Below are 18447 nucleotides of genomic sequence, written 5' to 3' on the forward strand. Positions count from 1 at the left end.
TATGGCCTTTTCCCATGGTTCAGTGCCTCCCTCACTGCTAGAGCAGCACACAGGTCAGCCCACCGAGCCCATCGGGGTTTACCTTTTTTGATCAGAGTGGTGGCCGTTCACCTTGGAACTGTCATCCATAAACCAAGCAGCTCTTTGTTGGTCAGTTGACAGGTGTCTAGACTGTCCAGGTGACAGTAGATCCCGGCAGCTCCTCCCTGAGTTCCAGAGTCAGTCCTCTGGGAAAAGACGCTCCTGGTGGTATCTCCTCCTTGCCTTCTCCTTGTAACAAGATCTTGTGTAAACAGTTTCCAATTTGTCAGGGAGCTCTTCTGTGTACTGCCTTCTTCATTAGAGTGTCTTTCTGACATCACCCAAGACATCATGGGTTTTTTGGGTTTCAGAGTGATTTTATGTCTTTCAGTGATAGGGGCAGTTTAGACTAACGTCCAATGGCAGGCTAGGAATGGCCTGTAAAATGGAAATTCTCTAGGCCAGCATCCCAGTGGTTGTCGCTGAGAGGCACTCACAGGCTTTTGCTGTAGCCCCAGTCTGTGCGCCACACAGAGCTTTGTACAGTCTGTCGTAGCAGGCGCCAGCTTCTGGTCTACAATGCAGCGTGGGCTCGAGCAGTCTTACTCCCGTTTAGCGTGTCCAGTTAACATCGAGGGCCGTTGACATGCCTTCTGTTTTACTTCGGGGGTGGGTGTTCCCTATTTAGACATACTATTTATTCCCATAAACCATGCGGGTAAGCCTGTTTAAACATTCCAGTTTTCACCCAAACTTCCGCCTTAATCCAGTCAATCTTAACATTTCTGATTTTCTCTCAGTCTGTGCGTAGCCTGTGTTAAGACTTCACCATCAGGTTTTGGTGTTACAGAGCATGAGGCCCCATCCAAGTGAAGGAGTCCAGAACGTTCTCTTCTCCACCCCCTGACCGTTTTAGCCAGCAGCGGGTTGAGCGAAGAGACCCTGGTCCTTCTGGCAATCTTTATCTTGATGAATCTGCCTGACTACTGCCCCAGGCGATTTCAGGTCTGGTTTCTCATAATCATTGCTTTTCCTGTGTCTTAAATTTCTCCAAACTGGGTAAATAGGCCCTTAAATGTAGGGGGACCAGCAGGAGCCCCTTTGATCCACCCAGTCTCAGATAGTGCTGCGTTAAGACCTTTGTTTCACCCCCATCAGTGTCCGTTTTATGCATCCCATTTCTTAATAACCATCCAGATGTCCATCCTGCTAGGATGGGTCCCTTGACACTCTCCTTTCTTTTTCCTCTTTTCCACCCCTATCAATATTTGCTTTATTCACCCAGTTCCTTAATAGCTGTTTAAAAATTTCCACCCTGCTGAGACCAGTCCCTTGACTCTTTTCCTCTGCCTCGCCACATTTGCTTTTTAATTAATATAATGTCTTTATTAACATCTGTTAAGATTCATGAGGGGAAGCTGAGACTGGCTTCTCTGACTGTAGGGTTACGTGGGTTGCTGATGCAAGAGGGGCCCATGGTACTTACCATGACCTGGGGATCGGCCTCTTCGGTTGCGAATATCCCGATTATCATAATGCCAGCCCCACAGGGCTTGCATATGAACACTGTCAGTGCCTTCACCTGGGGTGTCCCGCTTAACTTTTATAGGGGAAGTCGGGCAGTCTTTACAGGAGCTTTTGTCCAGTGCGCTGGGCTGGCTGTTCCCTCGGGAACAACTGCTGTGTGTCTGGATCATGGAGAGCCATCAGTGATTGTCCCGTAGCTGTGGGTCCTGCCCCTCTGCAGCATTTAACAGTGGAGATCCTGCTCCTAAATTTCTCTGTTGGCCCATGTTTACCAATGGATACCAGTTTACCAAGCGAGACAGCTCCTTCATACTGAGCCCCCGGTCTTGGTAGTTTCTTGGTTTTGCCCTTCCCACACGCCACGTGGACTTTGGTGCGCTTTGTTGTCCCCAGATAGTTTTTCCCTTTGGAGGCAGCTCTGAAGCCAGTTGGCCCAGCATCAGAGTCTGACCCAGCACCCTCTTAACTTCATTTTAGCTATTACAGGTAACAGTAATCAAGGGATTGTCTATTTCACCGTTTCTCATTGGTTTGCATTTCTTTATGCATCTATCGAAACAACTCCCCAGGAGTTGGATCCATCAATAAATTCCATCGATAACTTTTACCTTCAGTAGCTTATCTTAGCATAGCTGCTGCTCTACACCATGGCTGACCGTGCGGCCACCAAGGAATCAAAAGTTCCTCATTCCCTGCCCTTTGATCCTTTCTCTTCCTAAACCACATGCTTCTATGAGGCTGGGTCATTCTGTTGAATCCTATGTTTTCTGACACCACATGAGAGCTTCTTTCCTCCCAGACACCCGTCAGATCTGATACCGACGATTCAGTTCACCCCTGACACTAACTGCCTGGAGTTAACATCGGATTCCACAGGCTTCTGGGCTTGGCTTATGCAAGACTGCCCTCACTTCCCACACCAGCCACAAGCAGGGTGCCAGGCTACTCCCCACAGCGCCCTTTCAGGCTCCATGATTCGCTGAAACGACTCACCGAGCTCAGGAAAGCACTGTACCTGTTGTCACCATTTACTCTAAAGGAAGCAACTCAGAAACAGTCAAGTGTAAGACACGTTTGGGAGGAGGTGTTGGGGGCGGATACAGAGCTCCCATGCCCCTCCAGGCACAGCTTCCTCCCAGCACCTCAGCGTGTTCACCAACCTAGAAACACCTGTTTCTTCTTGAATCAGTTTTTGTTCATTTCTGTTTTCTCTGGGAGTAGTTTTCTTAACTTTCAGATTATTGGCATAAAGTCTTAATACTTCCTTCTTAATCTCTGCTGTATTTGTCGTTTGTCCCCCTTTTCATCCCTAATACTGTTTATTTGTGCCTTCTCTCTTTTTCTCTGTATTATTTTTCCATAAAATGTGTCAATTATATTATTCTTTTTAAAGAACTAACTTTTACCTTTGTTTATACTCTATCGTATCCTTTGTTTTCTGTTTTATTAATTTCTGCTTTTGTTTCTTACTTCCTTTGGGCTCATTATTTGACACCCTACCTTCACCCCCAAATATTAGCATTTGAGTCTTGTGTTAGTTGCATCCCACAAGTCTTGGTATCTGATATTTTCATTATTCAGTTGTAAGAATTAAACATTTTTTATTTACTTTGACTATTTGTTTTGCTTTTCTTCTTTTTTTTTTTGCCTTCTTTTGAAATAATTGAAATGTTTTCTCTCGTTTCCATTTTTTTCCCATTTAATTGGTGTAGATGACATATGTTCTGTTTCTCTTTCTTAATGGTAAATTTTGAGATTTTTAACATGAACAGTTAGTCATATTAATCAGAATCTTTAAAATACAGATACTCTAAAAATGCTTTGATGCCAATCACCCCCATCATGGCTTACTTACTATAGTTGGGTCAGAATTTTGATGTTCCTAAGATTAGGTATTTTTCTTTTATATGCTTGATTTGTTTAAACTGACTCATAATTGCCATTTTTTGAAAATTCACTTTTCATTTTGAACCTTAGATATTTCTTCTGGGATCAGTCTCCTCCTTCCTGAAGTATATCCTTAGAGGTTCCTTAAATGAGGTGGCATTCTCTATTAGATTTTGTTCATCTGACAGTGTTTTTATTTTGTCCTTGTTTTTAAAAGATGGTTTCATTGGATATTAAATTCTAGGTTATAAGTTTTTTCCCTCCACTATCTGTCAGCACATTATGTTCTATTGTCTTCTGGTTTCTCCTGTAGCCATTGAGAAGTCATCTGTCACAACCTTCCTGATTGTCCTTCCTTGACCAGAAGTCTTTTTTCCATCTAGCTATATGCAAGATTTTCTGTTTGTCTTTGGTGTTCTGAATTTTGACTGTGATTTATCTAGATGAGAGTTTCTTTATTTGTGCTGCTTGTGATTCATTGTGTTTCCTGAAACTTAGGGTTAATATTTTTCACCAGTTTTGGAAAATTCTCAGCCATCTTTCTAAATTTTACTTCCATCTGTCTTTTTTTTTTATCCTCCTGAAACTTTAATTAAATGTATTAATCTGTCTTGATCAGTCATCCATATCTCTCAACCTTTTTTTCTGTCTCTTTGTCCCTGTGCTTTATGCTGGTTGATTTATCTCCCAGCTTATTAATTCTCTTTTTACCCATGTTTAATCCAGTTAACCCTTCCTTTGACGTTTTAATTTCAGTGGTCCTATAAATAGTCTTACTCCTAATTCTTCCTTTAATTTCTTTAAACGTATTAACATACATATTTTATATTCTTTCCCAGATAAATTTAGTATCTCATGAGTTGAGAATTGAGGGTTTATTCCTTCAAGAAGGGTTAGTATTTTCTTTCACCAGGCACCTGAAGTCACTGGCAACACAGGTTTATTTTAAATTAAAAGTCTCACCTTAGTCTTTCTTTGGGCCACACAGATGGCACGAGAGCCCCAAACATCCCTGAGAACTAGCCAGTAGATAGGAGTTTGCAGGGATGCTTTTTTCTCCCTCCTGCCCAGGATCAGGGCCAGGACAGACAACTTTCTTTCCCTGGCAGTACAGATTTTTTTGTTGTACCATTTTGTTTTTGTTTTTTCGTTTCTTGATCTCTTTTCCCTGAGGTTGTTACCCTTTTTGGTTCTAGCTTTATACAAGAGGATCTACCATCTGAATTCCAGCCCTTCTTGGACTTTGTTCCTCAACATACACAAAAGTAAAACCGAAGCTCCAGGCCACTTTGGGTCAGTAAAACGCCCCAGAGACAGCCAGACTCTTCTGCTTTATGACACTGGACTCCTGTTCCCATTTTGTTCCTGGCCTCCCATGACTTCCCTTATTTTCTTTAAATTCATATAATCACATATTGTGTGTTTTACAGTTATTTTTTTTAATTTTTAAAATTTTTAAATTGAAGTCTAGTCAGTTTACAATTTGTCAATTTCTGGCATACAGCATAATGTTTCAGTCACGCATACACATACATATATTCATTTTCATATTCTTTTTCATTATAGGTTACTACAGGATATTGAATATAGTTCCTTTACAGTTACTTTATTTAGCATTTTTAGGTTAGTTTAGGAGCCCTAGTCCACAACACTGCCATAAATAGAACTTTTTAAAAAAGATCACTAAACTAAAATTAAAATGAACAGATTGGTTGTGACAGTTATTGTAGAGTATAACAACTGCTAGGCATGTTACTGTAACTATTAAAAATGTAAAATAGGAAAACAGTCCAGATCTTTTTTCTCTTTTACCAACTATATTTAACCACCATTAAGTAATTTCAGTACATAGTATGTACATAAATACTGTGTTTTTGTTTTAACCTCTGTTGAAGCAGTAAGAGATACTGTTTTCACAGGTCCTTATGAGTGTTAGAAAATTATATCTTTATGAATGTATAGATATTTATATGGAATTATATTTTTATTTAAAATTATAAATTAAGCAAGACCTTTTAATATAGAAAACAATTCTCAGTGAATATATAGTTCATTACCTATTTTGCAAGCCTGTTTGACTTTGAAACATATGTATACTTTTTAAGAACATCATCTTATGTCAAATAAAAAATCCTTTTGAGGGAGAGAGTATAACTCAAGTGGTAGAGTGTATGTTTAGCATACACAGAGTCCTGCGTTCAATCCCCGGCACCTCCTGTAAAAGTAAATAATATGGAAGGAGACCCAATTACCTCCCCCTCCAAAAGAAAAATAAAACAAAACAAAAAATAAATTTAAAAAATCCTTTTCAAGTCAGATTCAAATTATTTATTCTCATAGATTATCCATTCTGGGATGATTACTCTTTGCACAGATTATTTCCATTTATATTAGATTCAGCAAGTTTTAAAATTGTGGTGAGAAAAAAAACATAAAATTTACCATCTTAACTATTGCTTAGTGAAAAGTTTGGTAGCATTAACTATATTCACTGTTGTGCAGCTAATCCCCAGAGCTTTTTCATCTTGCAAAACTGAAACTCTCTACCCAGTAAACCCACTCCTCTCAGCCCCTTCCTGACAACCACCATTGTGGATCTAGTTCCATGAATTGACTAGATACCTCATGTTAGCGGAATTATACGATGTTTATCTTTTCGTGACTGGCTTATTTCACTTGGCATAATGGCCTGAAGGTTCGTCCATGTTGTAGCAGGTGTTAGGATTTCCTTTCTTTTTAAGACTCAGTAAAACATTCCATTGTGTATATATACCACATTTTGTCTATCTACTCATCCATTGATGGACAAAAGGTTGCTTCCACCTTTTGACTGCTGTGAATAATGGTACTCCAAACATAGATGTGCAAGTATGTCTCCAGGACCCTGCTTTCAGTTCTTTTGGGCATGTATGCAGAAGTGGGATTTTAGCAAGTTTTTAGTACCTGACTGCTTCCTGATGCTACCAAACATATGTTGGTTTTCCATGTTGATAATATAGATCCGCTTTTAATGGCTTCATATTAAATTATATAACTGGCCATAAATCTAGCCCTTTTGTTATATCCTTAGGATATTACAGACAATGTACTGGTTATACATGACACTTTATACATATGCATCCATGTACATATGTTTTTGTATATTTATGTGATAAATTGCTGAGTTAGATTCTATATATAATTAGGTTTTTAATAGATATTGCCAAGTGGAAAGCCCTACCAATTTATGCTACCTTTATAAAGCAATGCATGAGAATATCCTTTCCTCCACACCTTTGCTATGATTTTCTTTTTTAATCTTTGTCAATCTGATAAGCAGATGTAGCTCACTTTTCACCCATCATTGAGGGTGATTTTTTAAATATTTTTTTTGGTCAAAATAAAGTTTATTATGAAAACAGATTGGCATGAGAACAGAAAAGTACATTCAGGATGGCTCAAGTGAAGTTGTGCAGCTCCTTGAAAGACGTTGGTGGCATGCTCACCGAGGCAAGAGTCAGGTTCTCTGTTGTTAGGGCGTCCTTGGCAATACCTGAGATGAATTTCTGGAGCTAAGGAGATGAGCTGAATTATGCCTGGGTCCAAGGCCTCAAAGCCAGCCTAGTTCAGTCAGTAACCAGTCAGTGACTTCTGGCTGCATCAGGGTGTTCAGCAGGGCTGTGCTGGACACCGCCATCCTCACACCTCCACTGGCAGTGCTGCGCGGTGCGTGAACCCCATTAGGCGTGGCGTTTTCCTGGGACACTGCACCACCAGCCCCCAGACACAGCCCCAGCCCCAGGCCCCTTGATTGTCCCTGTGGGGCTGACCTGGATTCTCCACAGTGATGCTGGTGGACAGGGCCCAAGACCAGGGCATGAGATGCTGGCAGCCAGGCCATCTCACAGTCTGTGCCTGTGCCACTGTCAGGCAAGCTTTCGATGGTACGTTTTATCGTATAACATAATCAAGTGTAATAGCCTTAGACATTAACATATTCACTTCTCAGTACTCATTTGTTGACCACTCACTGTAGTAGGCCCTGTACTAAGTGCCGGAAATGCTGAGATTTCCAAGTATAGTCATTGCTCTCCAGCAGACGATGGTTGGTCGGGGAGAGAGGGGAGACACACAAACAGGTAATTATAATAGAATTTTAATAGTTTTAGTGAGATGTGTAATTGCTGTGATGGAAACAGAGATGGGGCACTGTGGAAGCACGTGGAAGGGACTCTACATAAAAAAGATCTCCGAAGGCACTGTTGCCTAAGGAAAAAGTGGAACTTAGCCAGGTGCTGCAAGGGTAAGGGACATTCTGGGCAGAGAAAATGGTGTACAGAGGCACAGGGACCTGTGAAAACATGTCACATTCAGTGAATGAATTGCAAGCAGATGATTTGGCTGTATTTGCGGTAGTAAGAAAGGGCCAAATTACGAAAAGCCTCATATGCCATGCTGAGACCTGTCTTAAATATGAAGGTAACTTATTTTACACAGTCATCACTTTGAGTACCAAAGAAAAAAGAATTTTCCTAAACTATTTGAATTTTTAAAAGCGTGCTTAAAAAAGAAAGCTACCTTTTATTTCTCGATTCAGTTAAAAAGAATTGTCTTGTTTCTGCTAAGTAACTGCATGATGAAAAACTGTGTGGCATTTCAACCAATCTTGAGAAAGCAGGACTGGAAAGGAGCATAGACACAGAGCACCCCCAGCAAGTGGGCAGAGTTGTGGTGAAGGGAGACCGGGCCGTGTGGATCCGTCTTTCAGTGTCTAGTAGAAGAAGGGAAAACATGTAGTCTATTTGCACTTCCCATGCAAAGTTTTCCATAATCAAAGCAAGAAAATAGCCCAAGAAGCTAGTTGCCATTGCTTAAAGAATTTGTGGGTGTTTTTTTTGTTTTGTTTTGTTTTTTTGAGATGGAGCATTTTCCCCATCAACAGTAAATAAGGTAGCCAAGCTGCTAGGGATTTGATTTGATTTGACTGCTTAAGATCCTCTGCCTTTCAGCATGGATCCAATCTGGAGACAGATGAAACCATACAGTAAACAGAGGAATGTAATAGGAAGAATTATTAGGGACAGGAACTACAAAGACATGAAGGAAACTATAAAGGGTACCCTAGGAAGGACAGACTTGGAAGGGGGCCCGTTTCCCAAGGCCGAGGTTCATATGTCATTGAAGAAAGTGTGGTTGCAGCTCACTGGCCAGTGGAAGTCAGTGGGTTGCCTGGGCCAGAGCAGAGCTGATGCTCGGTCACTGGGCAAGCAGAAGACAAACCTCGCAGGTACACATGTGCTGTGGCTGGCAAGCAGGCACACAGGAGTTGCCAGGGAGCCACTGGGACTGAGATTGGAGTGTGCAGTGTCTGTGTTGGAGGGCCCAGTCCCTGAGACCGCCCACTCTGGCAAGTGGCCGGGGGAGTGTACCCTGAGATGTCTTCCTGTATCCGCACCACTCATCAGCCGTGCAGCAGGAGCAAGAACACCCCAAACACTGCGTCTTGCCCTCTGCACTCCACCCCCGGGAACAGGCGCCCCTTCCTCCTGTGGCGTCTCTCCAGTGTCCTCTGCTGGCAGACCTTAACGGTGTGCGCACTTTAGCAGAGCATGCGGAAGGTCCATTCCATTTTCCTAGACTACCTATGGGGTGAATTTGGACCTCACTGACACAGGATCTGACTGCATAAAACCCCGAGCCTTTCACCTGCATCTGGCTTGTAATTGAGAAAGAAGAAGGCAGCCTCTGACACCCAGGAGCTTAGCTAGCCCTCACAGCGAGGCCTCCCTGTCGCTGCAGACGAACGGCTGCTCACAGCCGAGCCATGCTGTTCTCCTGTGGATCATAAATGGCCTCACAGGTCCATCCACTCCAAGCAGGGTCACGGTGTAGCCCACAAAGTGCCAACCAGCCGCCTCCTAAATTAGTAACTGCCTCCTCACTTCCTTACCAGTTACAGCTTTCTGACCTCCCCATACATCAGATTTATTGAGGTACCCAGTCATAGAATTGCCCTGATTTCTGACAGCATCCAGTCCAAAGCAAGCCTTCACTTTCACACCTGCCCAAAATTATCCAAACAAAGCCCAAATCCTATAATAGGCCCTCTCCAAGCCCTCTTGTAAGTCGTCCCACCATTCCCTGGGGTGCAGTCTCTCTCCCTCTGCACTAGTAATAAACCCAGCTTGTTCAGATGCAGGTGTGTTCCTGGGTTCCTGACTGAAGAGCATTGGCAGGATAAATAATTATTAAGTATTAATCAAATGAATCTTCTCACTCCTTTTTCTTATGAAATTATTCTCAAGTCAGGTATTCCCGAGTTGGAGGTGGGTAAGGAATTGGAGGAAGGCTATCCCCCTACTTTAAATTATTTACTATTATGTGGTTTTTTCCCCTCCCATTTCGTGTTGTAAAAAATGTAATTCTTTTTTGAAATCCAGTTTTTAGTTTAGTTTTGTTTTTTAAGAAACTATGTCAGAAACATTGACCTTTTATTAAGGAAGTAATTGTCTTAGAAAATTAATCTTTAATTAACAGTACTACCCCCATCAAAGAAAACCCTGATAAATAGTTTATTTTATGGAATTTTATTTAATTCCATAGAAACCTCCAGTAAAACTAATATCTGTTTTTAAAATTTAGCAAATATAGACAAAAGCAGTCAAGTTATATCTGTGCTGACAAATGTACATAGAGTACACACTGTACATTTTGAATACAGTCAAGTCATAAAATATTCAAATGAAGTTATGTTTTTCTTTCTTTCTCTTATTTTTTTTTTTACATTTTTTATTGATTCATAATCATTTTACAGTGTCTTTCTCTTATTTTCAACGAGCTGTGTTCCTTGGAGTGAAACGTGGAATTCGGCTTTCTGGTGGGCTGACGTTGTGTTTTCATTCTCTAGTCAACTTCCAAAAAGCTGTGGAAAATTGCTGAGAGTCCTTTTCCACTCTGAAGGACCTGTGTCATATTTCACCGTTAAAGTCTCTACATTTTTAATATAGAGGAGGGGAAAAAAAATTAAAGTGATTTTTTTTTTCTGAACAGTAGTTCTGATCCTTATAAGGTCTACTTATCCGTAGTTGGAATGAGTCACTTGGTAACAATTCTCTGTGTAATGAACAGTATCTATGGCTTAGTAAATAGGTATTTGAGTTTTGTTTATAATGTGCCTGGACATGCACATAACTAACTGAATACATGGATATCCAGGAAATGTGATTTTTGAGTGAATAGCTTCTTGTTTGAGTAGTTACCCTTTTCTTCTACTGAAAAATTTGGGGTTCTTTAATCTCACGCGGGCAAAATCTAATCAAGTCTGTTGAAGTTGTGGATACCCACCAAAATCATATAGTCTTATCCCACTAATTTATTTATTTATTCAAAAATATTTTTGAGCATCTGTTATGTGCCAAATACTGTGCTAAGTGCTGAGGTTACAACAATAAAAACGAGGCCAGTCCTTGAAGTAAAATGGATGGCCACATAGCAGAATCTGAAGGACACTTCCCTGGATTCGGTCTTTTTATAGAATCTTAAGTATGTGCCCTCCTCCTTTTTTCTGTGCATTTTGTTCTAGGACTCTGTTGCAGTAAGAAAAGTGTTAACACTCAGTAGTGTCTGTAAATTTTGGTCAGCCCTGGCTCTGAGCTAGGCCCTTTGCTTTGTGGGCAAAGTAAGATAAAACAGATAGCATTCTGCCCTCAGGGAGCCCACAGTGGAGGAGAGAGCCCTTGAGGCAAGCGCCCTTAACGGGTCCTGTCCTAGTGCAGAGCTGTGGTTAATTCTGAGCATGCCGCGGGTTCTAAACCTGGGGCATTGGGCAGGTTTCAGGGCTTTCGGGTCAGCTCCCCGTCCTCAGCCTGCTGTGATGAAAGAGCCCCCTCTCCCACGACTCGGACACCTGCCTGACCACTAGCAGAGCGGTAGGGAGCTGATGACCTGCTCTTTTTGACCATCCCTCCTGTCCCTCACCCCCTCAGCTGCACATGTACCAGCTGCCTTGGCCCGGATTCTTCTCTGGGCCTCTGCTGGTCTCATGTGTGTGTCTGTGTCTTCCCCCATGTCCTGTATCCCCGTATGCCCACCTCAGCTCTTTGGGTCAGCTCTTTGCATTCGTGTGACTGACCCCACCCCCCAAGCCGCCTGGTATTTGTTTTTTAGAAGTGTTCCTGTAAACAGGTTTTCATCTAAAATTCAAGTCTTAATAATGAGTCAAATAAAGAAAATTTTAAGTACACTTGGCTGTAGATAGCTGATGATTCATGACCAAAATCCCATTGTTAAAAAAAAAATCCCATTGTAGACTATTAAAGGCAGTCATTAGCAAATTATAAAACAACACAAGAAAAAAATTTTAGTTGACAACATCCTGTTTTTGATTGTCAGATGTTCTTTGAGTTTGATGCGAACCAAGTAGCATTGGTTCGTTTCCCTTAACCTTGGGATTAACATATACATACTACTGTATATAATACAGACAAATAACAAGGGCCTGCTGTACAGCGCAGGGAACCATTTCTGATATCTTGTACTAACCTATAATGCAAAAGAATCTGAAAAAGAATATATATGTGTGTGTGTGTGTGTATATATGTATGTATGTGTAACAGGATCACTTTGCTGTACACCTGAAACTAACACAACATTGTAAGTTAACTCTACTTCAATTAAAAAGTTAATTAAAAAATAAGTAAAAATAAAAAATAAAAAGACTCCCCTGACATCTTTCTCCCTCAGATTTTACTGTATTTGTACACAGTAAATTCTGTGAATTATTACAATTCCACGATGCTGTTCTCTTTAATTCTCAAATCCAAAAGAATTCTAAAAACCAAGCATTCTTTTTGTAACTCATTTATTGGCAAAATCAGAACTGAGCCAAAGTGACCCTATTTAAATTCTCTGGTTATCTGCCCTACTGGGACATTCACATAGTTTGCTGCAGAAATATTAACGTGTTTGACTACTGGGTGCTGGCCTGGGTATTTCAAGTATGTGATTTATGCACAATATTATTACCTTTCTAAATTTAAAGAAAAAAAATCTGAATTCTGAAACATGTCTGCCTGCAGGGGTTTAAACGGGGACTATAGACATAGGTATGTAGAAGTTTCCATGGCAGAGTGGTTTAAGAGGGCACTTTATTTGTGATGGATGTTAGCCGTACTTGTTGTAATCACTTTGCAGTATGTACGTGTGTCAGATCACCCTGTTGTACACCTAACTAATTCAGTATTATATGTCAATTACATTTCAATAAAACTGGAGGGGGAAAAGAGGGCACTTTAATATTTTGGACAGTTTTGAGTTTTGATAAGTTAGTTATGTAAACAAAATACAACAACAACGAAAAACAACCTTTAATTCTCTGGTAGCTTTCACTTTGTCCCTAGATTTGAGTTGGAGGTTAGGGAGTGTGAGTGTCAATGCATGTGTCTGTTGATTCCTCATACCCACAAAGTGAAGGCTAAAATAAATATAGTCAGTATAACTGTAGGCTGTAGCCTTGAGCATTTATACAAGAAAAAGCCTCTGAATTGAGGATTGTGTAAATATGCATGTATACAAAAAGTGATCAATAGCAGTATTCTTATGCATTTTCAGTGGGAGAAGTGCCAAGAGCAATTTTACTAGTTTTTGTTTCCTTCACTTTTTAAGGGAATGTAAGTTTACACACCAGTGTTTACAGAAGCAAAGAGTTTGATGGTGAGTTTGATTCCTCACCTACCCATGCCGGCTTACAACCATTCAGATGAAACCATTTAGCTCTTTAATTGTGTGGGGATAGAGCTGACCTCTTTTCTGCGTGGTCATAAACATTTGATTTATTTATTAGCCCAGGAATCGTGTTCTGGAAGCTGATATTCTCAAGCTGAATGCAGTGACTACGTTTTGACTTGGAATCTTCCCCTCTGGTTTTCTTTGTTGTTGTTGTTCTGTGCAGATTATCAGCGCCTGATGACGGTGGCCGAAGGCATCACCACACTTCTGTTCCCATTTCAGTGGCAGCATGTTTACGTGCCCATCCTGCCTGCTTCTCTGCTGCATTTTCTTGATGCTCCTGTCCCTTATCTGATGGGCCTTCAGTCAAAAGAAGGAACTGACCGTTCTAAGCTAGAACTTCCTCAAGAGGTAAAACTTAATGATGAATCATGAAGCATTTGCCATTTGCTGATTTAGGTCAGGGCTACTTCTGTTAGCATTGTCATTGTCCAGCTGAGTCTCTGGCTGTTCCGAATCTCCAAGTAGGTCTCGGGCAGAGGCATAGCCACAGAATGTGATCCTGACTCCTGATGGTTACTTTGTAACATGGTCATTCATTAAACATTGCTCAGAGCAGGACAGTGGCCAATTTTCACAGCCATAAATTTGTGAAGATGGAGCGATAGATGAGTATTATCGAGTTGCTTTATTCTCATTACATTTCATTTCTTTTCTCCTATTCATGTTAAAATTTTGCTTTTAAGTGGTACAGCCCAGCTTTAACATCCTTTAAATTCATTGTATTAATTGAGTTGAATTTGATTCTTGACCTCTGAAATGAGAAGTATCCTGTTTCAGCAAGATAGGGATCATGGAAATATTAAATACCTTAGTAGCTTTTGTAAGTAGTGGTAAGGCTAGTTACCAACTTTTTCTAAATGTCAGCTTGGCTAGGTTGTTGAGATAAAAATTCTAACCCTTAACTTTTAGGCCACCTTAAATTTACTATTTTTTGTTTCGGTTTGGTTTGGTTTTTGAACTTTGGTAGCCCCGGTTTATTAAAGCACATGCCTAGCAGTCTTCTGCTGTGCTTTCTGTGTGTTGTTTGTTCAAATGCTGTTTCAGAAGAAAATGAACAGGAATTCCTGAAAGCATTCTGAATCTAATTTTTAGCTGTTGTTAATGGTACTCGGAACCGAAATGTAAAGCCTTTGAATGAAATATTGATGAGAGTGCCAATGGCCTATTAAATAACGTAACATGGTTAATTACATTATAGTATTAACCATTTAATTAACACCTTTCTTAATAAAATCTTTCATGCTGTGCTTCACTTTTATTTGTTCTTATTTCCCATAGAGATTCTCATTTTAATAAGTGAATTTAAAACAGTGAGCCACAGCCATTATACCCAGTAAATGATTCCTGTAATCATCCATTGCTTGCTTTATTCTAATGAATATTTCCCTACCAAAATTAACATTTTTGTTCAGGGGTAAATAGCTTGATTCAGATCATATAAAATACACATGCAAACTGTCTTGCTCTTTTTGAGCGTGTGAACATTCTCTGCTTCTGTCTGCCTCCTGCACCTCTTTTTTCTAATACCTCAGCTCTCATGTTTTCTCTTTTATTAATCTGAGTATCTTGTTGGTTCACAGATGTAAGTCCTTCAAATTTTCAGGGAAAAAGGAATAGACTAGCCAAATGCATTTTGTTTTAAAGACTTAAACAGTGACATGTTTTAGTTTCCTGTTGAGTATCTGATCTCTATTTGTATGTTAATTAAATGACATTTGCTTGGATGCATAAATATTACCTTCCCATTTTTTGCAAGAGTAGGGATTGTTGGGAATTTCTGAATGCCACCTTGACGTATTTGCTGTCAGGGAATCTTTCTGTCTCTAGGTTTGTGTGTATCCTCTGACTCTGAAGATAAACAAACTTAAAAATTCTGAAAGCTCTTAGAGCAATGTCTGTGATTTTCTAATTTTTCATTCACTAAATCAACATCGTTTAATAAATATATATACTCATCTGTTCCTAGAGTAGAATAGTACGAAGCAACCTGAATCAGCTGTGAAAACAGCAGTGCTTCTGCACAGAAAGCATCGGTGCCTCACTGTCAGAAGAAAAGGCTAACAGCGTGTCACTTTGCTCTGGCGTCATTTTACAATGAGATAATCTACTCCACATAATTTGGGGGAGGAAGTGGTTATAAAAATAGCCATTTAAAAAAGATGACTAGTAATACTCACCCCCACCCTGTCCCTAAAAGCAGTAAAATAAAATAGTAGCTAAAAATAGTGAGAGAGGGTTTCTTAGAATCGTTGTGAAAATGTTAAGTTCATGAAATGATTATTTTAACAAGGCATAATTTTAGTTGTTAGCTAATGTAGCTATAATTAGACTACCATTAGACTTATAATTAACCACCCACTCACTTGCTCCATGATTGCAAAATGACAGGCACAGGTAGCCATTTGTTATACTGTTTTGGGGAGGGGGGTGAGCGTGATGGTGGAAGGGTATAGCCCTGAGGACTGGTTGCACAGACTGATACACCTCACCTCCTACCATTCTTGCTCTCTTTACAGCAAATGGTGGACGAAAAAGTCAAGAGAGAAAGTGAAACAATTGCTTCTTCTACTTTTTGTCATGTTTTACTCTAAAATGCTATGGAAACATTACGTATTCTCCTCTGGCCTCCCCCTCTGCCAGCTTAACTTCAGCTGTTGAGAAGCCAGAACCCTCCCCAGACAGAGAGAGCTGCCCTGGTCTCACATTCTGGATTCTTCTTCCTCTTGCCAGCATTTTTAAGGTTCCACAAATGACCATTTCTCTGAGCCTTATTCATTCATTCAGCAAATGGTTGTCTCACACACCACTGGGAGACGTCTAGTTAAAGAAATCACATTTAACAGGTGATTTCTCCTTTACAAAATAAGACGTTTACAAATATCAGTAACACAGGCTGAAACAAAAAAGTAAGAGGAATGAAAGAACTAAGAGTATATACAGAGGAACTCAAAAAATGTCTCTAGCATATGGACACATAAGAAGGCTTCATTGCAGGAGAAATGATTAAGTGTCACATCTTTGCTCCCTTGCTTTTGAGGGAATGTTTGTTTTGCTTTGCAGTGATTACATATTATGAAGGCTTCTGGGCAGTGTTGATCAGTAAAAATATAGAACTATTTAGTCCTAAAACAACATAAGATTGAGATGTTGAGTATGTTTTTCATTCTTGAGCTTTTTAAAATATTTTTTTAATTGAATGATATTAAAAGAAAGAAAGTGACTTACCAGAATACCCTATTGTATAGAGTTCTTATCTGTTTTAGGAAAAGGGCTTTTGGGGGTTTTCTTCAATAAATTTTTGTAACACAAGTTCAGAGTTCCTATTTCTACTTTTTGATAATCAGAGCCCCAGTTGGGGCCCTTCCAGGCCAACATAGGAGGGTAGGAGCGACTGGTGGGAACAGGACGACAGGCAGGTAGCTGTGGTGCTGGAACACCCACCTCGCTCTACGTTTTCTGTGCAGCCGTGATGACGTGAGCGTAACAACCTTTAAAATTTCCCCAAATGTATCATTTCCTCTTTTCACAGGGGGAGGAGAGGGGAAAGGGGTAGCAGGAAGGCATTAACGAAGGAGGCAGTACCAAATGTAAGTGGTGCGAGGTTGCTGGTTAACATTTAGATGAGCAAGTTAAGGAATTTTTTTCTTCTGTTTTTAAAGATATTGAATCATCCATTTGAATTATGGTGACCTAGTTTCTCCCTTTAAGCCTTTCAATATATCCTAGTTTCTAGCGACTGTGAAAACATATATAAAGATGTGGGTTTAAATAAAGCTGTAAGTAGCACTACTGTCTTCAGCAAGATGTGACTTGCTCTTACTTTATTTAGGGAAAACCACTGACATTGGCGATGAGGCATAATGGAGGGAAAAAAATCCCTTAAAGCTACTAGAACAGGTGTCAGGAAGTCACCTACCTGCTTGGGCCCCAGCTTCTTCATCTGCAGGGTTAAAAGTTTGGATTCAAAGGTTATTTTAGGCTTGAAGAATCACTGTTGATTCTCTGGTTTTGGATGGTGGAGAATCTTGGGTTTTTTCCAAGCTTAACTTGGAACTTTGCTCTACTTCTTGCTCATCGGCACCTAATCTAAAGAACAGGGATCAAGAGAGAGTAACGGGCCCCGTTGTCTGCCCTCCTCTGCTCACCTCACCTTGGCCTTCAGGCTCGGAGAGCAGTGTGACTTCTCTCCTTGCTGACCTGGCAGGTGCGGCTGGGCAGCGGGGATACCGGGAACCCTGGGGTGAGGCTTCTTGTTCTGCAGTCTTCACCCCATGCCTGATGCTCAGCTACCAGAGCAGTCAGGGTCAGTTCTGCGCGGTGGGCGACCTTTGCCCTGACAACCTTGTTCCAGTTAAGACGCCATGAACAGTAAAGGTAAAATACTGTTTTTGAGGATATACTATAATCAGGTACCCAAGGGATAATCAGAATTTTATGTAGGTACTTGGTCTCTTGAATTTTCTGTATCTACTTGGAAGATATTTAAAAGTCTTTTTAGGGTGTGGATGATATCTCTGTGGTAGAGTACGTGTTTAGCATGCATGGGGTCCTGAGTTCAATCCCCATTATCGCCATTAAAAAAAAATGAATGAATGAATAAATAAGTAAATTATTAATTAATTAAAAATACAATAAAAATTTAAAAACCGTTTTTATTCAAAATCTAGAGAATAAGCAATCTCAAAAAAAGTCTTCTCTTATTTCTGCCTCTTCTTTTCTTTTGACCCAAAAATACTCAAGTGAACTCTTAATTATCCAAGGGTTAATCATTTTATCGTTCTCAAAGCACTGGCCTCCGCCACCATTCTCTGCTTCCTACTGTTTGTCTAATGACTTCTGAAATGCTTTTACCATCTAAGAAGTTGAAGCTGATGGTGGATAAAGTAAAAATGTATGGCTTTTCTGTGAACTGGACTGCTCTTTGCCAGTTTCATTGCATTTTGAGGTACTATAGCTATTAAGTTTTAGCAATGATTGTTAATTCTTAATTATAAATGATGCTAGAGCAGTGGAATGGCATAGAAAGTTCAAGCTCGGTGAGCATTTTATTTTACCTCGTGCCTTTGAATCTGCACTTTGACCTTTTAGGAAGGGACTCCATATATTACAGAATCATGTCCTGATTACAATAAACTGATGAGACCCAGGGAAAATTATTCCTATATATTAAATATGTATGTATAATAGATTTCCTCACGTAGGGAGAAATGCTGGCAACAGAGATTTATTTTTAAAGAACATAAT

The 18447-nt window shown here is 40.2% G+C and overlaps 1 protein-coding gene across 2 annotated transcripts in view; it reads left to right on the forward strand.

The window, feature by feature from the left end:
* Window positions 1-18447, forward strand: part of DENND5B (DENN domain containing 5B) — a 155081-nt gene that overhangs the window by 75049 nt on the left and 61585 nt on the right. For both annotated transcript variants that reach the window (XM_072954518.1, XM_072954519.1), the window contains one exon: window positions 13364-13551. In XM_072954518.1, coding sequence (XP_072810619.1) covers window positions 13364-13551 — 188 coding nt within the window. The remainder of the gene's footprint in view (window positions 1-13363; window positions 13552-18447) is intronic.

This window comes from Vicugna pacos, chromosome 34, assembly GCF_048564905.1.
Source record: "Vicugna pacos chromosome 34, VicPac4, whole genome shotgun sequence".
In the NCBI taxonomy this organism is placed as follows: Eukaryota; Metazoa; Chordata; class Mammalia; order Artiodactyla; family Camelidae; genus Vicugna; species Vicugna pacos.